This window comes from Rhinatrema bivittatum, chromosome 14, assembly GCF_901001135.1.
Source record: "Rhinatrema bivittatum chromosome 14, aRhiBiv1.1, whole genome shotgun sequence".
Lineage (NCBI taxonomy): Eukaryota > Metazoa > Chordata > Amphibia > Gymnophiona > Rhinatrematidae > Rhinatrema > Rhinatrema bivittatum.
In genome coordinates, this window is record NC_042628.1 from 76,461,532 (window position 1) to 76,478,639 (window position 17,108).

The 17,108-nt window shown below is 46.6% G+C and overlaps 1 protein-coding gene across 4 annotated transcripts in view; it reads right to left on the reverse strand.

Annotated features, from left to right (window-relative positions):
- APLP1 (amyloid beta precursor like protein 1) overlaps positions 1-14,020 on the reverse strand; it is a 141,633-nt gene extending 127,613 nt beyond the window's left edge. For 2 of the 4 annotated variants that reach the window (XM_029576080.1, XM_029576077.1), the window contains exon 1: positions 13,807-14,018. In XM_029576080.1, the coding sequence (XP_029431940.1) occupies positions 13,807-13,890 (84 nt within the window). In that variant the 5' untranslated portion in view covers positions 13,891-14,018. Of the gene's footprint in view, positions 1-13,806 lie in introns of all 4 variants that reach the window. The other 2 variants (XM_029576079.1, XM_029576078.1) reach the window with 2 other exon arrangements.
- Between the last annotated feature and the right edge of the window lie 3,088 nt (positions 14,021-17,108).

A 17,108-nucleotide genomic window follows, 5' to 3' on the forward strand; every position in this document is an offset into this window, starting at 1 on the left:
CTGTCAACTATTAACCAAACTGAACCTCAAACACTTTTTATACGCGGATGATGTCCAGATCATCATCCCCATCAAAGAATCCTTCACAAAAACTCTTGATTTATGGGAAAATTGTCGTCTAAAAATTGACAGCCTCCTCTCCAGTCTAAACCTAATTCTAAATTCTTCAAAAAGCAAACTCCTTCTAATTTCCCCTGAAAACAGTGACTTCTCCACAAATCCACCAACCGGCTTTCAAACATCACAAGTAAGAGACCTAGGAGCTATCATTGATAACCGGCTAAACCTAAAAGCATTTATCAGTCAAACCACCAAGGACTGCTTTCACAAACTTCACGTCTTAAAAAGAATTAAACCACTTTTCCACTCACATGACTACAGAACAGTCCTGTAATCAATAATCTTCTCTAAGTTGGATTATTGTAACTCCATTCTATTAGGTCTCCCGTCTTCTCACATTAAACCCCTTCAGCTGGTTCAAAACTCGGTGGCCAGAATTTTGACAAACACTAGAAGAAGAGACCACATTTCGCCCATCCTCAAAGACTTACACTGGCTGCCAGTTCACTATAGAATCTTATATGTCCATTACCACTACCTACAAAGCTATCCATCAACTCTCTCCGCTCGACCTACAAATCCCATTCAAAAAACACACCTCCGCCAGACCCATCAGAGAGTCCTACAGAGAATCTCTACAGGTACCACACTCCAAAACTTCTCAGCACATAACCTTCAGAGACAGGGCTTTCTCCACTGCGGTACCTACACTATGGAACTCCATCCCTCCAGATCTGAGACAGGAACCCTGCCTTCCAACATTTAGGAAAAGACTCAAAACGTGGTTATTTATGAAAGCCTTTCCAGACTACAACTGAACCGTAATTCACCTTAAACGACTTATTTTCTTAACATGGTAATCAACAACTTTGCCAATTCCATAACTTTGCAATCACCTCTTAATTGGCAAGTTTGTTCTCTTTGTTAAATTACTATCCCTGTTTTATTGTAACTGCTACTTTTTTGTTCAGCACCTGTTTATGTTCTTATTATATTTCCCGTTGTCACACCTTGTTAAATTGTAAACCGGCATGATGCGATTTCCATCGCGAATGCCGGTATAGAAAAACTCTAAATAAATAAATAAAATAAATGATCCCTGGACTAGGGGGTGGCAAACTAGATATTCCACCCATGATAGACCTGTATGCATCCCCTTAGAACAAAAAAAAGACACGCTCTTCTGTTCCAGGAGAGGGAGACAAAGCAAACTAATCTCAGTGTTACAACTGTCGCTGCCCGACGTCTCCACTCCACCCTCCTTACCTCTCTGGCGACTCCTCCTGTGGTTGACGGATGTTTGGCTGCCACGGCATCTGCCTGCCGTCCTCTCCGGCGTCCCCGGACCAGCTTGGGCGCCACCTCCCGCCATGCTGTTCAGCTGCCTTAGGGCGCGCGCGCCAGGCGGCCCTGCTTCAAGTACCTTCGGTGGTGCGAACCTCAGGGGCGTCCCCCTGTGATGACGTCATGCATCCAGGATACAAAAGGCCTACGCGATTGCTAGCTAATCGAGTTAGCAAAGGTTTCCTAACAGATGGGATTCACTCTCTGTACCTTGCAACTCTGCCTCCTTTGGACCTACTCTATTTGGGGTACCCGCTCCTCAGGGGCCTCTCTCTTTCTTATCTTTCAGGTCGCAGTCTGGAACCGGTACTCGCTCCTCGAGGGGGCCCATGTTCCTGGACTCCACTTCTGCCAGGAAGACACAGCTGTCTATAACATCTGTGAGTTACCATCTCTATCTCTCAGAGCTATTCCCTGGAACCAGGTACTCGCTCCTCGAGGGCCTGCCTTTACTCCAGCTCTGGTGGTTCACCAATCCTGTATAATAAAAGAACTAGTGTGTGTCTGTCTCCTACGCTGAGCCTGACCTGTGGCCCCTCATGGGAATTCCCCCTGTGGGCGGGGTCATCTGCCACAGGTCCAGGGATCCGCCCAAAACTCTTACAAATAATAACACTCAGAAAGCTTTGCCCTAAACTGAGGCTAGGTTTCTGCTATATACATATCCTCCAATTCCTCTTGTGGTGAAGACTTAGAAGAGACCAGGGAACTGTAATACTCATAGCACTCTTTTGGCCAAGGCAGATTTGGTTCTCACTCCTTTGGGAGATGTCTATCGGGTGTCCAATCAGGCTGTGGAATTCCCCAACCTCATCCCTGATGATTAGTTGCTGTTGCACCATTCCAGCACTGGGTCCCTGACCTCCCAGCCCGGATTTTGAGAGGGTAGAACTACGACCTCTGAATCTTTCTAAGGATGTGTCTCATCTTCTTCTGGCTTCCAGAAAGGATTTCTCAAGGAAGTCCAAGGGGTCAAAGTGGAGGATGTTTGTCTTTCTCCTGCTCGATTACTTTCTACATCTTTCAGAGTCAGGTTTGAAGACCAACTCAGAGTTCACCTTAGTGCACTTATCACCACCATGTAGACGGTAAACCCATCTCTATGCAGCCTTCATTTGTCAGATTCATGCAGAGCTTGCTTCATTTGAAGCTTCCCACCGTGTCTTGGGACCTAGGTTGATGAAAGCTCCCTTTGAGCGTCAGGACTCATGTGAGCTTGAAGGTTATAGTTTTGGAGGTCACTTTGGCCTGTAGAGTTAGTGAGCTCCGGGCCCTAGTGACTTATGCTCCTTATACCAAGTTTTTCACATTAGGCTGGTTCTGCGTGCTCAATCCGATATTCCTGCCTTTAACCAGTCATTCCTTCCAACATTATTTCCCAGGCCACATGTCCACAAAGGTGAACCAAATGCTACAGAGTTTGGACTGCCTTAGGCTTCTAGCTGGAGCAGACTTTATTGCCACTGCGAAACATAAGATATTGAACTGCCTAGCAGATTGCCTTTCCTTCTGTTATGCCTAGACAGGCCTGAATCAGGTGGGCCATGTCAAGGCTCGTAGTGTCAGAGGTGTATGGCAGTGTCGGTAGCCCACCTAATATTGGTGTCCATGGAGGAGATTTGCAGAGCAGTAATGTGAAGTTCTCTCCACTCATTCCTATCACACTGTTTACATGGGCTAGCGATGTGACAGCAGGTTTGGCCGGTCTGTTCTGTGGACCCAACCCTATCCCTCTTAGGGCCTGCACTTATAAAAAGACAGAAAATAGAAAAATAGGAAGAAAGAATAGCTGCAGGCACCGGCAGGGAGGGCCTCCCTGCTGGCTGAAGACCCCGGGAAGGGGCCCACTGGCACTATTTTAAGTTTTCTCCTTTTTCATCTGGAGCAGTCTGTAGCTGGAGATTCCCCATGTGTGAGGACTGACATCCTGCTATCCTCCGAGAAAGCAGAATTGCTTACCCTGTAGTGGGCGTTCTTGGAGGACAGCTGGTTGTCGGTCATCACGATACCCACCTGCCTCTCCTTGGAGGTGGCTTCTCCAAAATGTTAAATTGTAGACTGAGGGGGCCCCCACGTGGACACAGCATGGCATGCTGCACATGCTCAGTAGGGCATTCTCAAACTTACTAGAAACCCAAATAAAAGTTCCTTGCCGGGCTCCATCTGAGGTCACCCACGTATGAGGACTGAGATTCTGCTATCCCCAGACAACCTGATACAGATAAGCAACTCTGCTTTCCACGTTTTGCAATGAGTCAGACTGCAGCCCATTTTTGTTGTATTAAAGAATCTGCTGCTGCATTTCTTCCCTCATCGCATTGATTTACCTCTGTATGATTTGTGATTCATTAAGTATTAAATAAACTTCTTTAGCTTTGACACCCAGGGGGGCCTCTTCATACAGGGCAGTGGATCTCCTTGTCATCCTTCCTTTGGCTCTTGAAAAGATGGCCATCTTCAGGATCAGGAGGCACTTTAAGGATGGGCGTGGGACATCCTCTGGCTCTGGGGTCCTGTTCCAGGCAATGCTGGGCTCTTGCATCTGAGCAGAACAGCGGGTCGCAGTGTCCACCGGCACCAGCCTGTGGGCAGTGCAGAGTGAGCTCTGCTCAGCATCCATCCCCTGGCTTATGGGTTGGATCGCAATATTTAATTTTCCCTGTGCACTGGATTTCTTCTTTGATTTGTAGTCACATTGTTACTGGTTTTAGCTTATACTTAGGTTAGATTGCTCTATTTTTAGTATTTTTTAAGGGACTTAGTGTGCATGACTTCTTCCACCAGCAGGTGGCACCAGTCAGATCTAACCACTGCTCTCGGGGTACAAGGTATGATTTAAACTGCTCACAGGAGAGGGAGCCCTGTCACAGCCTTGTTGATTTTGCTACAATAAATCCATTTCCAGTAATTATTATTCAAGTACAGATGGTTAAAGTGAGGCACAGAGACATAAACTGACATCCCAAGATCACACAGAGAGACAGACACGGAGTTAAAATTAGAACCGACTCGTGGAGATGCCAACTGGCTCCATTTTTTTCAGAACAGGCTGATCCAGGCCAGGATTTACCCAGACCTACTCTTCTCATGGAAATCAAGACTACGAAAATTTTGCACACAATATTTTAAAATTCTGAAGACTTTAATTTGTTAAAATAATGCAATATAATCACTGTCTTTGAGTAATAATTACATAAGAACATAAGAAATTGCCATACTGGGTCAGACCAAAGATCCATCAAGCCCAGTATCCTGTTTCTGACAGTGGCCAATCCAGCAGGATCCTAAAAGATCAATAGATTCCACGCTGCTTATCACGGGGATAAGAAGTGGATTTCCCAAAGTCCACCTTAATAATGAATTATGAACTTGTCACAGTCAGGCAGGCCCCAGCAGGAGCGGTGCAGGATTTCAGAAAAAAGCAGGACAAGGTCTTCTGCCTGACCAACCCCCTCCCTCATGGGTTGAGCCCAGGCTACGGAGGACAGACAGGCCAGGAACTGGAGGAAGGCAAGGCTAGAACTGGAGACAGGCAGGATTTGGAAAAAGGCAGGAGCTGAAGACCAGGCCTGGGCTGGAATCAGGGCCTGGAACTGGAGACAAGGCCTGGACCTGAAGGCAAGGCAGTAATGGGAGATAAGGGCTAGGCCAGAAGGCCCACAGAGAGTAGGGGCCACAGGAACGATCAAGCAGGTCAAACCTTAGGAGTCGACTACACAGGACTGGACAGGACACAGGAGCATACAAAGACAGATAACCAGGAGCTAAAATACAGGAAGGAACAAAAAAGACAAAACAAGAAAGCATGGACTGCGGGCTCAAATAGGGCACAAAGCAGGACCAAGAGATATTAGAAAGTGTGTAGGCCACAAGGCAGGGCAAGATGGCCATGGAGGCCACAGGACAAGGGAAGAAAGCCAAGGAGGCCAGAAGGCAGGGCTAGAAGGTCAGGGAGGCCACAGGACAAGGCGGAGCAAGAGGCCATAAAGGCCACACAATAGTAAGATAAAACAAGGTAGGCCAGTGCAAGGAGCCAAGGTGGATTGATGGAAAGGCCCAGAGCTGAGGGAGAGGCAGAACTAAATAAGACAAAGAGGTGGCTCTACGAGGATCTCTGCTGGTGGGAACAAAACCTCTTTCAGTAACTTGTCCAAATCTTTTTTAAACCCAGCTACACTAACAGCTTTTACCACATCCTTCAGTAACAGATTCCAGAGTTTAATTATGCATTGAGTAAAACAATATTTTCTATTTGTTTTAAATGTATGCGGTAACTTCATTGTGCGTGCCCTAGTCTGTGTACTTTCTGAAAGAGTAAGCAATTTGCATTTACCCGTTCTGTTCCACTCGTGATTTTATAGACCTCCGTCATATCTCCTCTCAGTTGCCTCTTCTCCAAGACAAGAGACCTAACCTCTTAAGTCTTTTCTCAAAGGGGAATCATTCCATATCTTTTATCATTTTGGTCGCCCTTCTCTGTACCTTTTCTAATTCCACTATCTCTTTGTTTGAACTGAGGTGACCAGAATTGCACACAAGGTGCAGTTTCACCAGGGAGCAATACACAGGCATTATGATATTCTCTTATTTTACTTCCATTCTTTTGCTAATAATTCCTAGCAGTCTATTGCTTTCTTGGCCAGAGATGCAAACCGAGCAGAGGGTTTCATCATATTATCTAGAACATAAGAACATAAGAAATTGCCATGCTGGGTCCGACTAAGGGTCCATCAAGCCCAGCATCCTGTTTCCAACAGTGGACAATCCAGGCCACAAGAACCTGGCAATTACCCAAACACTAAGAAGATCCCATGCTACTGATGCAATTAATAGCAATGGCTATTCCCTAAGTAAACTTGATTAATAGCCATTAATGGACTTCTCCTCCAAGAACTTATCCAAACCTTTTTTGAACCCAGCTACACTAACTGCACTAACCACATCCTCTGGCAACAGGTTCCAGAGCTTAATTGTGCATTGAGTGAAAAAGAATTTTCTCCGATTAGTCTTAAATGTGCTACTTGCCAACTTCATGGAATGCCCCCTGATCCTTCTATTGTCCGAAAGTGTAAATAACCGATTCACATCTACTCATTCAAGACCTCTAATGATCTTAAAGACCTCTATCATATCCCCCCTCAGCCGTCTCTTCTCCAAGCTGAAAAGACCTAACCTCTTCAGCCTTTCCTCATAGGGGAGCTGTTCCATCTCCTTTATCATTTTGGTTGCCCTTCTCTATCCCAACTATATCTTTTTTTAGATGCGGTGACCAGAATTGTACACAGTATTCAAGGTGCGGTCTCACCATGGAGCGATATAGAGGCATTATGACATTTTCTGTTTTATTAACCATTCCCTTTCTAATAATTCCTAACATTCTGTTTGCTTTTTTGACTGCTGCAGCACACTGAGCCAACAATTTTAAAGTATTATCCACTGTGATGCCTAGATCTTTTTCCTGGGTGGTAGCTCCTAATATAGAACCTAACATCGTGTAACTACAGCAAGGGTTATTTTTCCCTATGTGCATCACCTTGCACTTGTCCACATTAAATTTCATCTGCCATTTGGATGCCCAATCTTCCAGTCTTGCAAGGTCCTCCTGTAATGTATCACAATCCGCTTGTGATTTAACTACTCTGAATAATTTTTTATCATCTGCAAATTTAATAACCTCACTTGTCATATTCCTTTCCAGATCATTTATATATATATTGAAAAGCACCAGTCCAAGTACAGATCCCTGAGGCACTCCACTGTCCACTCCCTTCCACTGAGAAAATTGACCATTTAATCCTACTCTGTTTCCTGTCTTTTAAACAGTTTGTAATCCAAGAAAAACATCATCTGCTATCCCATGACTTTTTAGTTGTTTTCTTAGAAGCCCCTCATGAGGAACTTTGTCAAACGCCTTCTGAAAATCCAAATACACTACATCTACCGGTTCACCTTTATCCACATGTTTATTAACTCCTTCAAAAAAATGAAGCAGATTTGTTAGGCAAGACTTCCCCTTGGGTAAATCCATGTTGACTGTGTCCCATTAAATCATGTCTTTCTATTTGTTCTACGATTTTGATCTTTAGAATAGTTTCCACTAATTTTCCTGGCACTGAAGTCAGGCTCACTGGTCTATACCCAGATCGCCCCTGGAGCCCTTTTTAAATATTGGGGTTACATTGGCCACCCTCCAGTCTTCAGGTACAATGGATGATTTTAATGATAGGTTACAAATTTTAACTAATAGATCAGAAATTTCATTTTTTAGTTCCTTCAGTACCCTAGGATGCATACCATCCAGTCCAGGTGATTTGCTACTCTTTAGTTTGTCAGTCTGGTCTACTACATCTTCCAGGTTCACAGTGATTTGGTTCAGTTCGTCTGACTCATTACCCTTGAAAATCATCTCCAGAACTGGTAGCTCCCCAACATCCTCATTAGTAAACACGGAAGCAAAGAATTCATTTAGTCTTTCTGCAATGGCCTTATCTTCCCTAAGAGCCCCTTTAACCCCTCTGTCATCTAATGGTCCAACCGACTCCCTCACAGGTTTCTTGTTTCAGATATATTTTTTAAAGTTTTTATTTTGAGTTTTTGCCTCTGTGGCCAACTTCATTTCAAATTCTCTCTTCGCCTGTCTTATCAATGTTTTACACTTACCTTGACAATGCTTATGTTTTATCCTATTTTCTTCAGATGGATCCTTCTTCCAATTTTTGAAGGATGTTTTTTTGGCTAAAATAGCCTCTTTCACCTCACCTTTTAACCATGACGGTAATAGTTTTGCCTTCCTTCCACCTTTCTTAATGTGCAGAATACATATGGACTGCGCCTCTAGGATTGTATTTTTAAACAATGTCCAAGCCTGTTGAACACTTTTAACCTTTGCATCTGCTCCTTTCAGTTTTTTTCTAACTATTTTCCTCATTTTATCAGTTTCCCTTTTGAAAGTTTAGTGTTAGAGCTGCAGATTTACTTGTTGTCCCCCTTCCAGTTATTAGTTTATATTTGATCATGTTATGATCACTGTTGCCAAGTGGCCCCACCACCATTACCTCTCTCACCAAATCCTGCGTTCTGCTAAGAATTAAATCTAAAATCGCTCCCTCTCTTGTTGGTTCCTGAACCAATTGCTCCATGAAGCAATCATTTATTACATCCAGGAACTTTATGTCTCTAGCATGTCCTGATGTTACATTTACCCAGTCAATATTGGGGTAATTGAAATCTCCCATTATTATTGCACTGACAAATTGGTTCACGTCCCTGATTTCTCTTAGCATTTCATCATCTGTCTGACCATTTTGTCCTGGTGGACGGTAGAATACTCCTATCACTATACTCTTACCCAACATACATGGGATTTCTACCCATATAGATTCTACTGAGCATTTAGTCTCTTGTATGATCTTTATCCTATTGGACTCTATACCCTCCCGGACATAAAGTGCCACACCCCCACCAAGTTGATCCTCACTATCATTGCGATATAATTTGTACCCTGATATAGCTCTGTCCCAATGAAACCAAAATCTTTTTCCTTGTCCGCATTAAATGCCCAGTCTCCCAGTATTGGAAGATCTTCTTGCAATTTCTTACAACTCTTGTGATTTAATAACTTTGTATAATATTGTATCAGCACTTTTGATCATCTCACTCGTTTCTAGGTCATTTATAAATATGTTAAAAAGCAGTGGTCCCAATACAGATCCCTGGGGCATTCCACTATTCACCTCTCTTCATTCAGAAAATTGACCATTTAGCCTTACTCTCTGCTCTCAATCCATAATAGGACACTGCCTCCTATCCCATGACTTTTTAATTTCCTCAAGAGTCTGTCATGAGATACTTTGTCAAACATGTTCTGAAAATCCAGATACGCTGTATCAACTGGCTCACTTTTATCCACATTTATTCTTGCCTTCTAAAGATAATAGCAAATTGGTGATGCAAGACTTCCCTTGGCTAAATCCCTGTTGGCTTTTTCCCATTACACTATACCTACCTATATGTTCAGTAATTTTATTCTTTATAATATTCTCACTAGACTGTAGAGTCCTACATCGCTACTGGAAACCTTTTTAAAAACTGGCGTTACATTGGCCACCCTACAATCTTCAGGTACTGTAGGTGATTTTAACGAAAGTTTACAGATTACTAATAGTAAGTCTGCAATTTCATCTTTCACGCTTTCAGCACTCTGGAATGCACACCATCCTGTCCAGGAGATTTGCTATTCTTTAGCTTGTCAATTTGCCTTATTATATATCTTTCAGGTTCACTGAGATTGGCTTCAGTTCCTCTGAATCATCACCTTTAAATATCATTTCTAGCATCAGTATCTCCCTTACATCTTCCACAGTAAAGACCAAAGCAAAGCATTAATTTAGCATCTCTGTTATGGCCTGGTCTTCTTTTAATGCCCCTTTTACCCTTCAGTCATCTAATGATCCAATTGATTCATTCATAGGCTTTTTGCTTTGAATGGCAGTAGCCACAGAGGCATTCACGGAGCGGGATGCCAGTGGCCAGTGGTTGGTGTTCCACCTTCACGGAGCGGAAGGATGGAGGGCTGCCATCTAAAAAAAAACAAAAACCAGGGGTGGGTAAGAGTATGGGGCAGGGGTGTGGCCTGCTTGTTGCAGAGGTTGCTACCCCTAATTGAGCTGGATGTCACTTGGATGCAGATCTGGCGCTGCTCTCTACATTGGTGGTGGGGTGGAGGGGAATTAGGGCTGGAGGGTACTGGAAGCCAATAGTAACAGGTGGGAGAGAGAAAAAGGAAAAAAAAAAAAGGATATAGTGCATGGCTTGCTGGGCAGACTGGATGGGCCGTTTGGTCTTCTTCTGCCATCATTTCTATGTTTCTATATGTTTCTATGTAATGTACCTAAAAAGGTTTTTATGCATTTTTGCTTCCACAGCAAGTAGCTTTTCAAATTCTGTCTTTGCCTTCCTTATAAATACTTTGCCTCTAACTTGCAAGTGCTTATGCTGTTTCCTGTTTTCTTCATTCAGATCCTTTTCCCATTTTTTGAAAGATGTTCTTCACCTTTGAACAATGCAGACAGTCATTTGGCCTTCCTTCCTTCCACCCTTTTTAATGCGTGGAATACATCTGATCTGGGCTTCCAAGATGGCATTTTTAAACAAGTCCATGCCTGATGTAAACTTTTAACCGTTGCAGTTGTTCCTTTCAGTTTTTTTCCTAACCATTTTTCCCAAGTGGCTCCAACACAGTTACCTCCCGCACTAAATCCTGTGTTCCACTAAGGATTAGGACTCAAAGAGCTCCCTATCCCAGCTGCTCCATGAAGCAGTTATTTATTTCATGCAGGAACTTCACCTCATTAGCCTGTCCTGATGTGACATTCACCAGTCAATACTGGGGAAACTGAAATCATCCATTATTATTGGGTTGCTAAGTTTATTAGCTTCCCTAATTTCTGTTAGCATTAGAGAAAGGTTATCCAAATTTGTGGAATGTTTAAATTTTGGGGCAGAATTCCCCCTGCAGCATTGTAAATGTATCTCACCCCCAACAGACTCTGAAACACCTCTCTCCCTCCCCAACCCTGCCCATCCCTAGCTCAGCACCCAGCTCCCTCTCTTCCTCCGCGCTCTCTCCCTCCCCAACCCTGCCCATCCCTAGCTCAGCACCCAACTCCCTCTCTTCCTCCGTGCTCTCTTCCAGCTCTTTCTCCTTTCCCTGCTTTCTCTTCCATCCCAGCCCATGCTAGACAGTGCAGCAATCTATGTCTTCTAATCAAGGATGGATTTCAGCTTTTGCCACCCCTCGGCACTGTTGGGGGGGGTCATGGTGCCATGCTGCTCCCTCCCCCGACTTCCCTCTGTCCCCCAACAGACTTCCAAATTCTCTCCTGTCCCTGGACTTCCAATTCCCTTCCCCCCATCCTATTCTTTGAACCTCTGATTCCCGCCCTCTCCACAGGTCGAGGATTTCATTCTCACTCACTGCAGACCTCAGGGTTAAGGCTCGACTATTGCAAGAGAGCAGGCAGTGCAGGAAGTGAATCAGGCCTGCTGTGCACGTGCAGGGAAGGCAGGGCCTACGAGCACACAGCCCGACCTGTCTCTCCTGTGCTCACATAGGCCCTGCCTTCCCTGCACGTGCACAGCAGGCCTGGGGCTATCACCGTCACGCAGGGCCAACCCCACCCAGGATGGCTCTGGGTCTGGGCCGGGATTGGATGGGGTTTGGGGAGGGGAGGTTAGATTAGAGGTCCATAGGAAATGAAATATGAGAACCCCCAAAATGTGCTGCCCTTGGCATAGGCCTATTGTGTCTACTGGTGAGCTGAGCTTCCCACACAGCTGACGCAGCCCTATCCCTACTTTTATGGCCCAACGCTAAAATCACTGCTTCTCCGTCTGAGCGCCAAATTCTGCATGAGAGGGGGAAGTCTGTGCTACGCAGCAGTCCCTCATGAATAAAATGCATGCAGGCAGAGTAAGAAAACCAGGACTGGATCAACCTGTCCTGAAAAACTGAGGCATAGGGAGATAAAGTTACGCAGCCAGGGTCACAAACAGGCTGAGAGTAGACCAAGGGTAGGCAACTCTGGTCCTGGAGGAGGATATCCACAATGAATATGCCAAGCAGGGCCTCCACTGTATGCAAATCTCTTCTATGCATATTCATTGTGGATATCCTGAAAACCAGGCCTCTTTGGGGCACTCCAGGACCAGAGCTGCCCACCTCTGATCTGCAGACTACTTATTACCTAAGTATGAAAAAAAAAAAAAAGCAAAATGACAAATCCTTGCTGATTGCAAATCAACTATGATAAAACGGTGCCCACCCTTAGCCTCAGCAGCACCGCGGGCTAATGATAGCGGCAGTGCCGAATCCTCAGACAACAGCAGCCCTGCCAGTTTATAGGGCCCTGGGGAATACGTTCATGGAGTCGCTGCAGCAGGAAACAGGTCACAGCGGCTAAGGAAAAGATTAAGAGGACTAAATATAATCATGTGGTCCCTTGCAGACAAGGCAATAATGTACTGCAACGTCTGTGCACCTACAAGGCATAAAATAATTCACAGAGTACTGCTCCCATACACTGCAGGAGGAGGCGCTCTTGGGCACAATGCATATATTAAGAGGTGCACTAGCAGTACATTTCACAGGCTGAGCTGGTACCCAACATACCCTGGCTTACAAGCGAGGTGCATTCCTGCCATGGTTTACGGAAAACCAAAGAATTTCAAACATTTACAGTTTTACCAAGGTGTTTCATAAAAAAAAAAAAATGAAATGTTTGAAGGGCGCTCGCACTACAGGTGTGCAAGTGTCAGAATCCTGTACAGAGCCTGAGAGCTAAGTGTACATAAACATGAGCCGTTTGTAGGAACCAAGGAGAACAAAAATAGTTTGGGGTTTGTTTTTTTAAATAGGAATTTTATGAACTGAGGAAACGTGAAAAAAACAAGAGAAGTGGATTCATTTTGTGTTAGTCTTATTGGGGCTGTGAAGGTTAGCACTGAGCACCCTCCAAAAATGTAAAACCCACATTTTTTTTTTTTTTAATGAAAGGGAAGTTCTTTGCGTGTGGCTGTCAGCACATGAACCTTAGCGTGGGATCTTGTTATTAACATTCATTTGGGATACGTCAATGTGCAAAACGAACCCAAAGAGCGTCAGTGGCAGATCTGAGGTGCAGGGCAGTTTGGAAAGATGCAAAAGCACAACCATTGTGCACGGACTTCTGCCTCAGCACCAGCTCTTCTGCTTGCAGGATTATGCATGACATCTTTGCACAGAGCACGTCCCACACAGTGTCCGTGTACAACACGTCACGCCTTCGCTGCAGACATGTTATACAGAGGATACACTCGCTTTTATACACATAGGAATGCATAATGCGGTTCGAAGGGCCGAAAAAACAAAATGCATACAATCACATACTGAGATTTCAGTTTACATGCACCCAGTATCTTCCATGCTGCACTGGGAGACTGGAGACAGCCTATTCTCAGAAATAGTCCTGGTTGTGTTTGAGCAAGAGCAGGGTGGCCCTGTGCAGGAAAAGAAATGACTGATTCCATGCATGACAGGATCTTTAAAAAGGGGGGAGAGCAGATGGGATGGTGCATGATCGCCCCCCCCCCTCTCATCCTCCCTTCTGCCCTCACCCCAGGTTCCTCTCCCCCTCCCCCTCCTCTCCTTCAGGGTCCTGTGGGCAGAGTAATGGCAGATCAGCGGGGGGGAGGGGGGGACCAAGGGGATGTCTCCGGGGGGTCATGGGCTTTTCTAGCCTGGTCCCTCTGGGCTCTGCCTGAGCCTCTGGGTGCCCTGCAGCCGGAGGCGTTCTCTGCAAGCTCCCTGCGGTTCTGCATCTTTCCCCTCCATCTTGCCCTCCCCCCTCCCCGGCAGGGTCTCACCTGTGTGCCCAGCGTCCGTCCATGCCAGGAGAGGAGGGCGAGGAGGGCGAGCAGAAGCCCGGGCGCTGCTGCTGCTGCTGCCATGCTGCCGGCGGGGGGTGGCTCGCTGCCGCTCGCCTGCTCGCCAGCCCCGCTGCTGATCCTGCGGCGGGGTGGAGAGGGAATGACCGGCGCAGCCCCAGCCCCTCCTCCTCACAATAGCATCGACGAGGCGGCTTCTTCCTTGGGAGGAGACTTTGGCTGCAGCCGGGGCTGGCGAGCACAGGGAGATCTCCACCTGCAGGCGGCAGGGCTGCAGCGCTGCGAGCGGGGAGGAGCTGCGGGCTCCTCCCTGCGCCGCGAGCAGCGCGAGCCTTCCCGGTCCCCAGCGCCCTGGGGCAGCGCAGGGAGCTCGCGCCACCGAGGGGAAGGGGAACAAAAAAATGCAGCAAACTCATTCCACGCGTGTCTCGCTCTCTATAAATAAACCCAAGGGCTGCAGTACGTTACAGGCAACCACTGAAGCCAAATGTGGCAGCAAACGCCACAAAGCAAGGTACTGGCGTTATAGAGAGGGAAACTCATCCCAAGCTGTATGCAAAAAAAAAAACCAAACTACTGTAAGCCCCTCTTTGGGGAGCTCCTTCTACTCACTGATCTCCCTCTTCTCACACAAACACAGTCCCTGGGTGCAGGATAAACCTTGGGGGGGGGCTCCAGGCTCATGGGGGTGGGGACCAGCACAGAGTCCTTCCTTCGCTCCTTGGTTGCTCTCTCAGGTGTCCTCACTAGTTTTGGGCACCTCTGACTGAATGGGCTATGTACTTCAACCAAAAATGCCCGAAGTCCCAATTCACAGAAAAACAAACAAACAGGCTAAGGTTATCGTACCTCTTTCCTCAGGATTAGCGGCTGAGTCTGTGTCCTAGAGGGCAGGCACTTGGAAAATCCCAACACTCCCGGGATCCTCTTTCTATTTCTCTCAGGCCCGGTGCGAGCAGGAGTGCACACCATGCACTTGCACGGGGCGGTGCACGTGTGGGGTGGCAGAGCAGGAGAGGCCACGGGGTCGCCGGCGGCCAAAAATGAGGAAAGGCCACGAAGAGAGTGTTACGATTCAATGAATCGGTGAACCCTTGGGCCGCAATGACAAGGTAAAAAAGCTCATCGTGGTTCCTCGTCAGTGGGAGATGAACCTCAGGGCCGGCAGCCGGAGTTACCAGCAGGGCAGTGGTATAGTCAGTCCAGAGTTGAGGCAGGCAGCAAAGAGACAAAGTCCCAGTATCCAAAGCAGGGTCAGAGGCAGGCGGCAGGCAAGGCAGAGTCCAGTACCCAAAGCAGGGTCAGATGCAGGCGGCAGGCATGGCAGAGTCCAGTACCCAAAGCAGGGTCAGAGGCAGGCGGCAGGCAAGGCAGAGTCCAGTACCCAAAGCAGGGTCAGAGGCAGGCAGCAGGCAAGGCAGAGTCCAGTACCCAAAGCAGGGTCAGAGGCAGGCGGCAGGCAAGGCAGAGTCCAGTATCCAAAGCAGGGTCAGAGGCAGGCGGCAGGCAAGGCAGAGTCCAGTACCCAAAGCAGGGTCAGATGCAGGCGGCAGGCATGGCAGAGTCCAGTACCCAAAGCAGGGTCAGAGGCAGGCGGCAGGCAAGGCAGAGTCCAGTACCCAAAGCAGGGTCAGAGGCAGGCGGCAGGCAAGGCAGAGTCCAGTACCCAAAGCAGGGTCAGATGCAGGCGGCAGGCAAGGCAGAGTCCAGTATCCAAAGCAGGGTCAGAGGCAGGCAGCAGGCAAGGCAGAGTCCAGTACCCAAAGCAGGGTCAGAGGCAGGCGGCAGGCAAGGCAGAGTCCAATACCCAAAGCAGGGTCAGATGCAGGTGGCAGGCAAGGCAGAGTCCAGTACCCAAAGCAGGGTCAGAGGCAGGCGGCAGGCAGGGCAGAGTCCAGTACCCAAAGCAGACATCAACACAAGGAAAGAGACACACCAAGCTGGACCTATTGCAAGGCACTGGCAATCCTTCAGAAGCCTCCTTATATAGTCCTAGGTGAGGAAGTGGTTCCTGGGAGCCTGGAACTACTTCCTGTTGCTGCTCCTATAAGTGGGGGGAGGAGCCAAGCACCTGTGTCAGATTGGGGCTAAGGCTACCCCTGTGGGAGCCATGCTGCTGGCTCCCTGCTGACTTAGCCAATGATGAGGACTGCGCAGAGAGTACCGAAGAAACCTGCCACTGCCGGTAGGTGCGGTCGGCGATGGGGGTCAGCCCCCGCCGATTGCAACAGAGAGGCTTCCTGCCCCCATTGCAGGAAGGCTAGTGGAGCCGAGGTGGAGCTCATCCCACCATGGCCTGAAGAAGAGGAGGCCGTGGAGGTGTGTGAGTGGGTCTGTGTGAAAGCTTGTGTGCATGTGTGAGTGTGTGTGCCTGAGAGAGCCTATGTGTGTGAATATATGTGTGTGTGTGTTTGTGTGAGAGCCTGTGTGTCTGTGTGCATATGTGAATGTGTGTGTCTGTGAGAGCCTATATGTCACATGTAGGCTCTCACATGCATGCACACTCACACATAATGTGTCTCTGAGGGAGGGAGAGCATGTATATGTGAGAGAGAGGGAGTGTGTGTGAGAGCATAGACATGTATATGAGAGAGAGGGAGTGTATGCGAGAACAAATGTGTTATTGTTTGCGTGTGTGTGTGTGTGAGAGAAGATAAAGTTTGTGTGTCCCTACCTCCTGCAATTCATGGCAATCTCAGGGTGACTGGAAATCACAAGAGCCCAGGGTATGGAAAGCAGGAGATTTTTATGTACTTATTAGTTTTAATTATTGGATGTAATTTGATGTTTCTGCTGTTTTGAAATATTTTGTTTTTTGGGAAATAGAACATTTTTTAATTATTGCATTTTTTTTTTATCAGATGTTTTGAAATATTGTATTGGTGTTTGGGAAATTTTGGATATTCTATTTGTTAACTGGTTTGAAATATTTATTCTTTTTATGACTGATTTTACTACTGTTGATTTCTTGATTTTTTTATTGTATGTTTTATGAAGAATGATAATGTTTCTATTTATTGTATGTTTTATGAAGAATGATAATGTTTCTATTTTTCTATTGTTGCTCTGCATATAGAGGCTGGCTTGTAGTGGGATCCAGTTCAGTTCTTCTCAGCATATTTCTATTTATCATTTCTGGTCTCTTTAATCTGTATTTGATCTGTGTTTTGCATGTGACACTGAGGTGAGGTATTCTGCTACTGTGTAATTTATCTGTAGGGATCTATAGCAGTCTGATTTGTTCTGTTTTCCTAATAGGCGGGGTATTGGGGTTCTAGGGC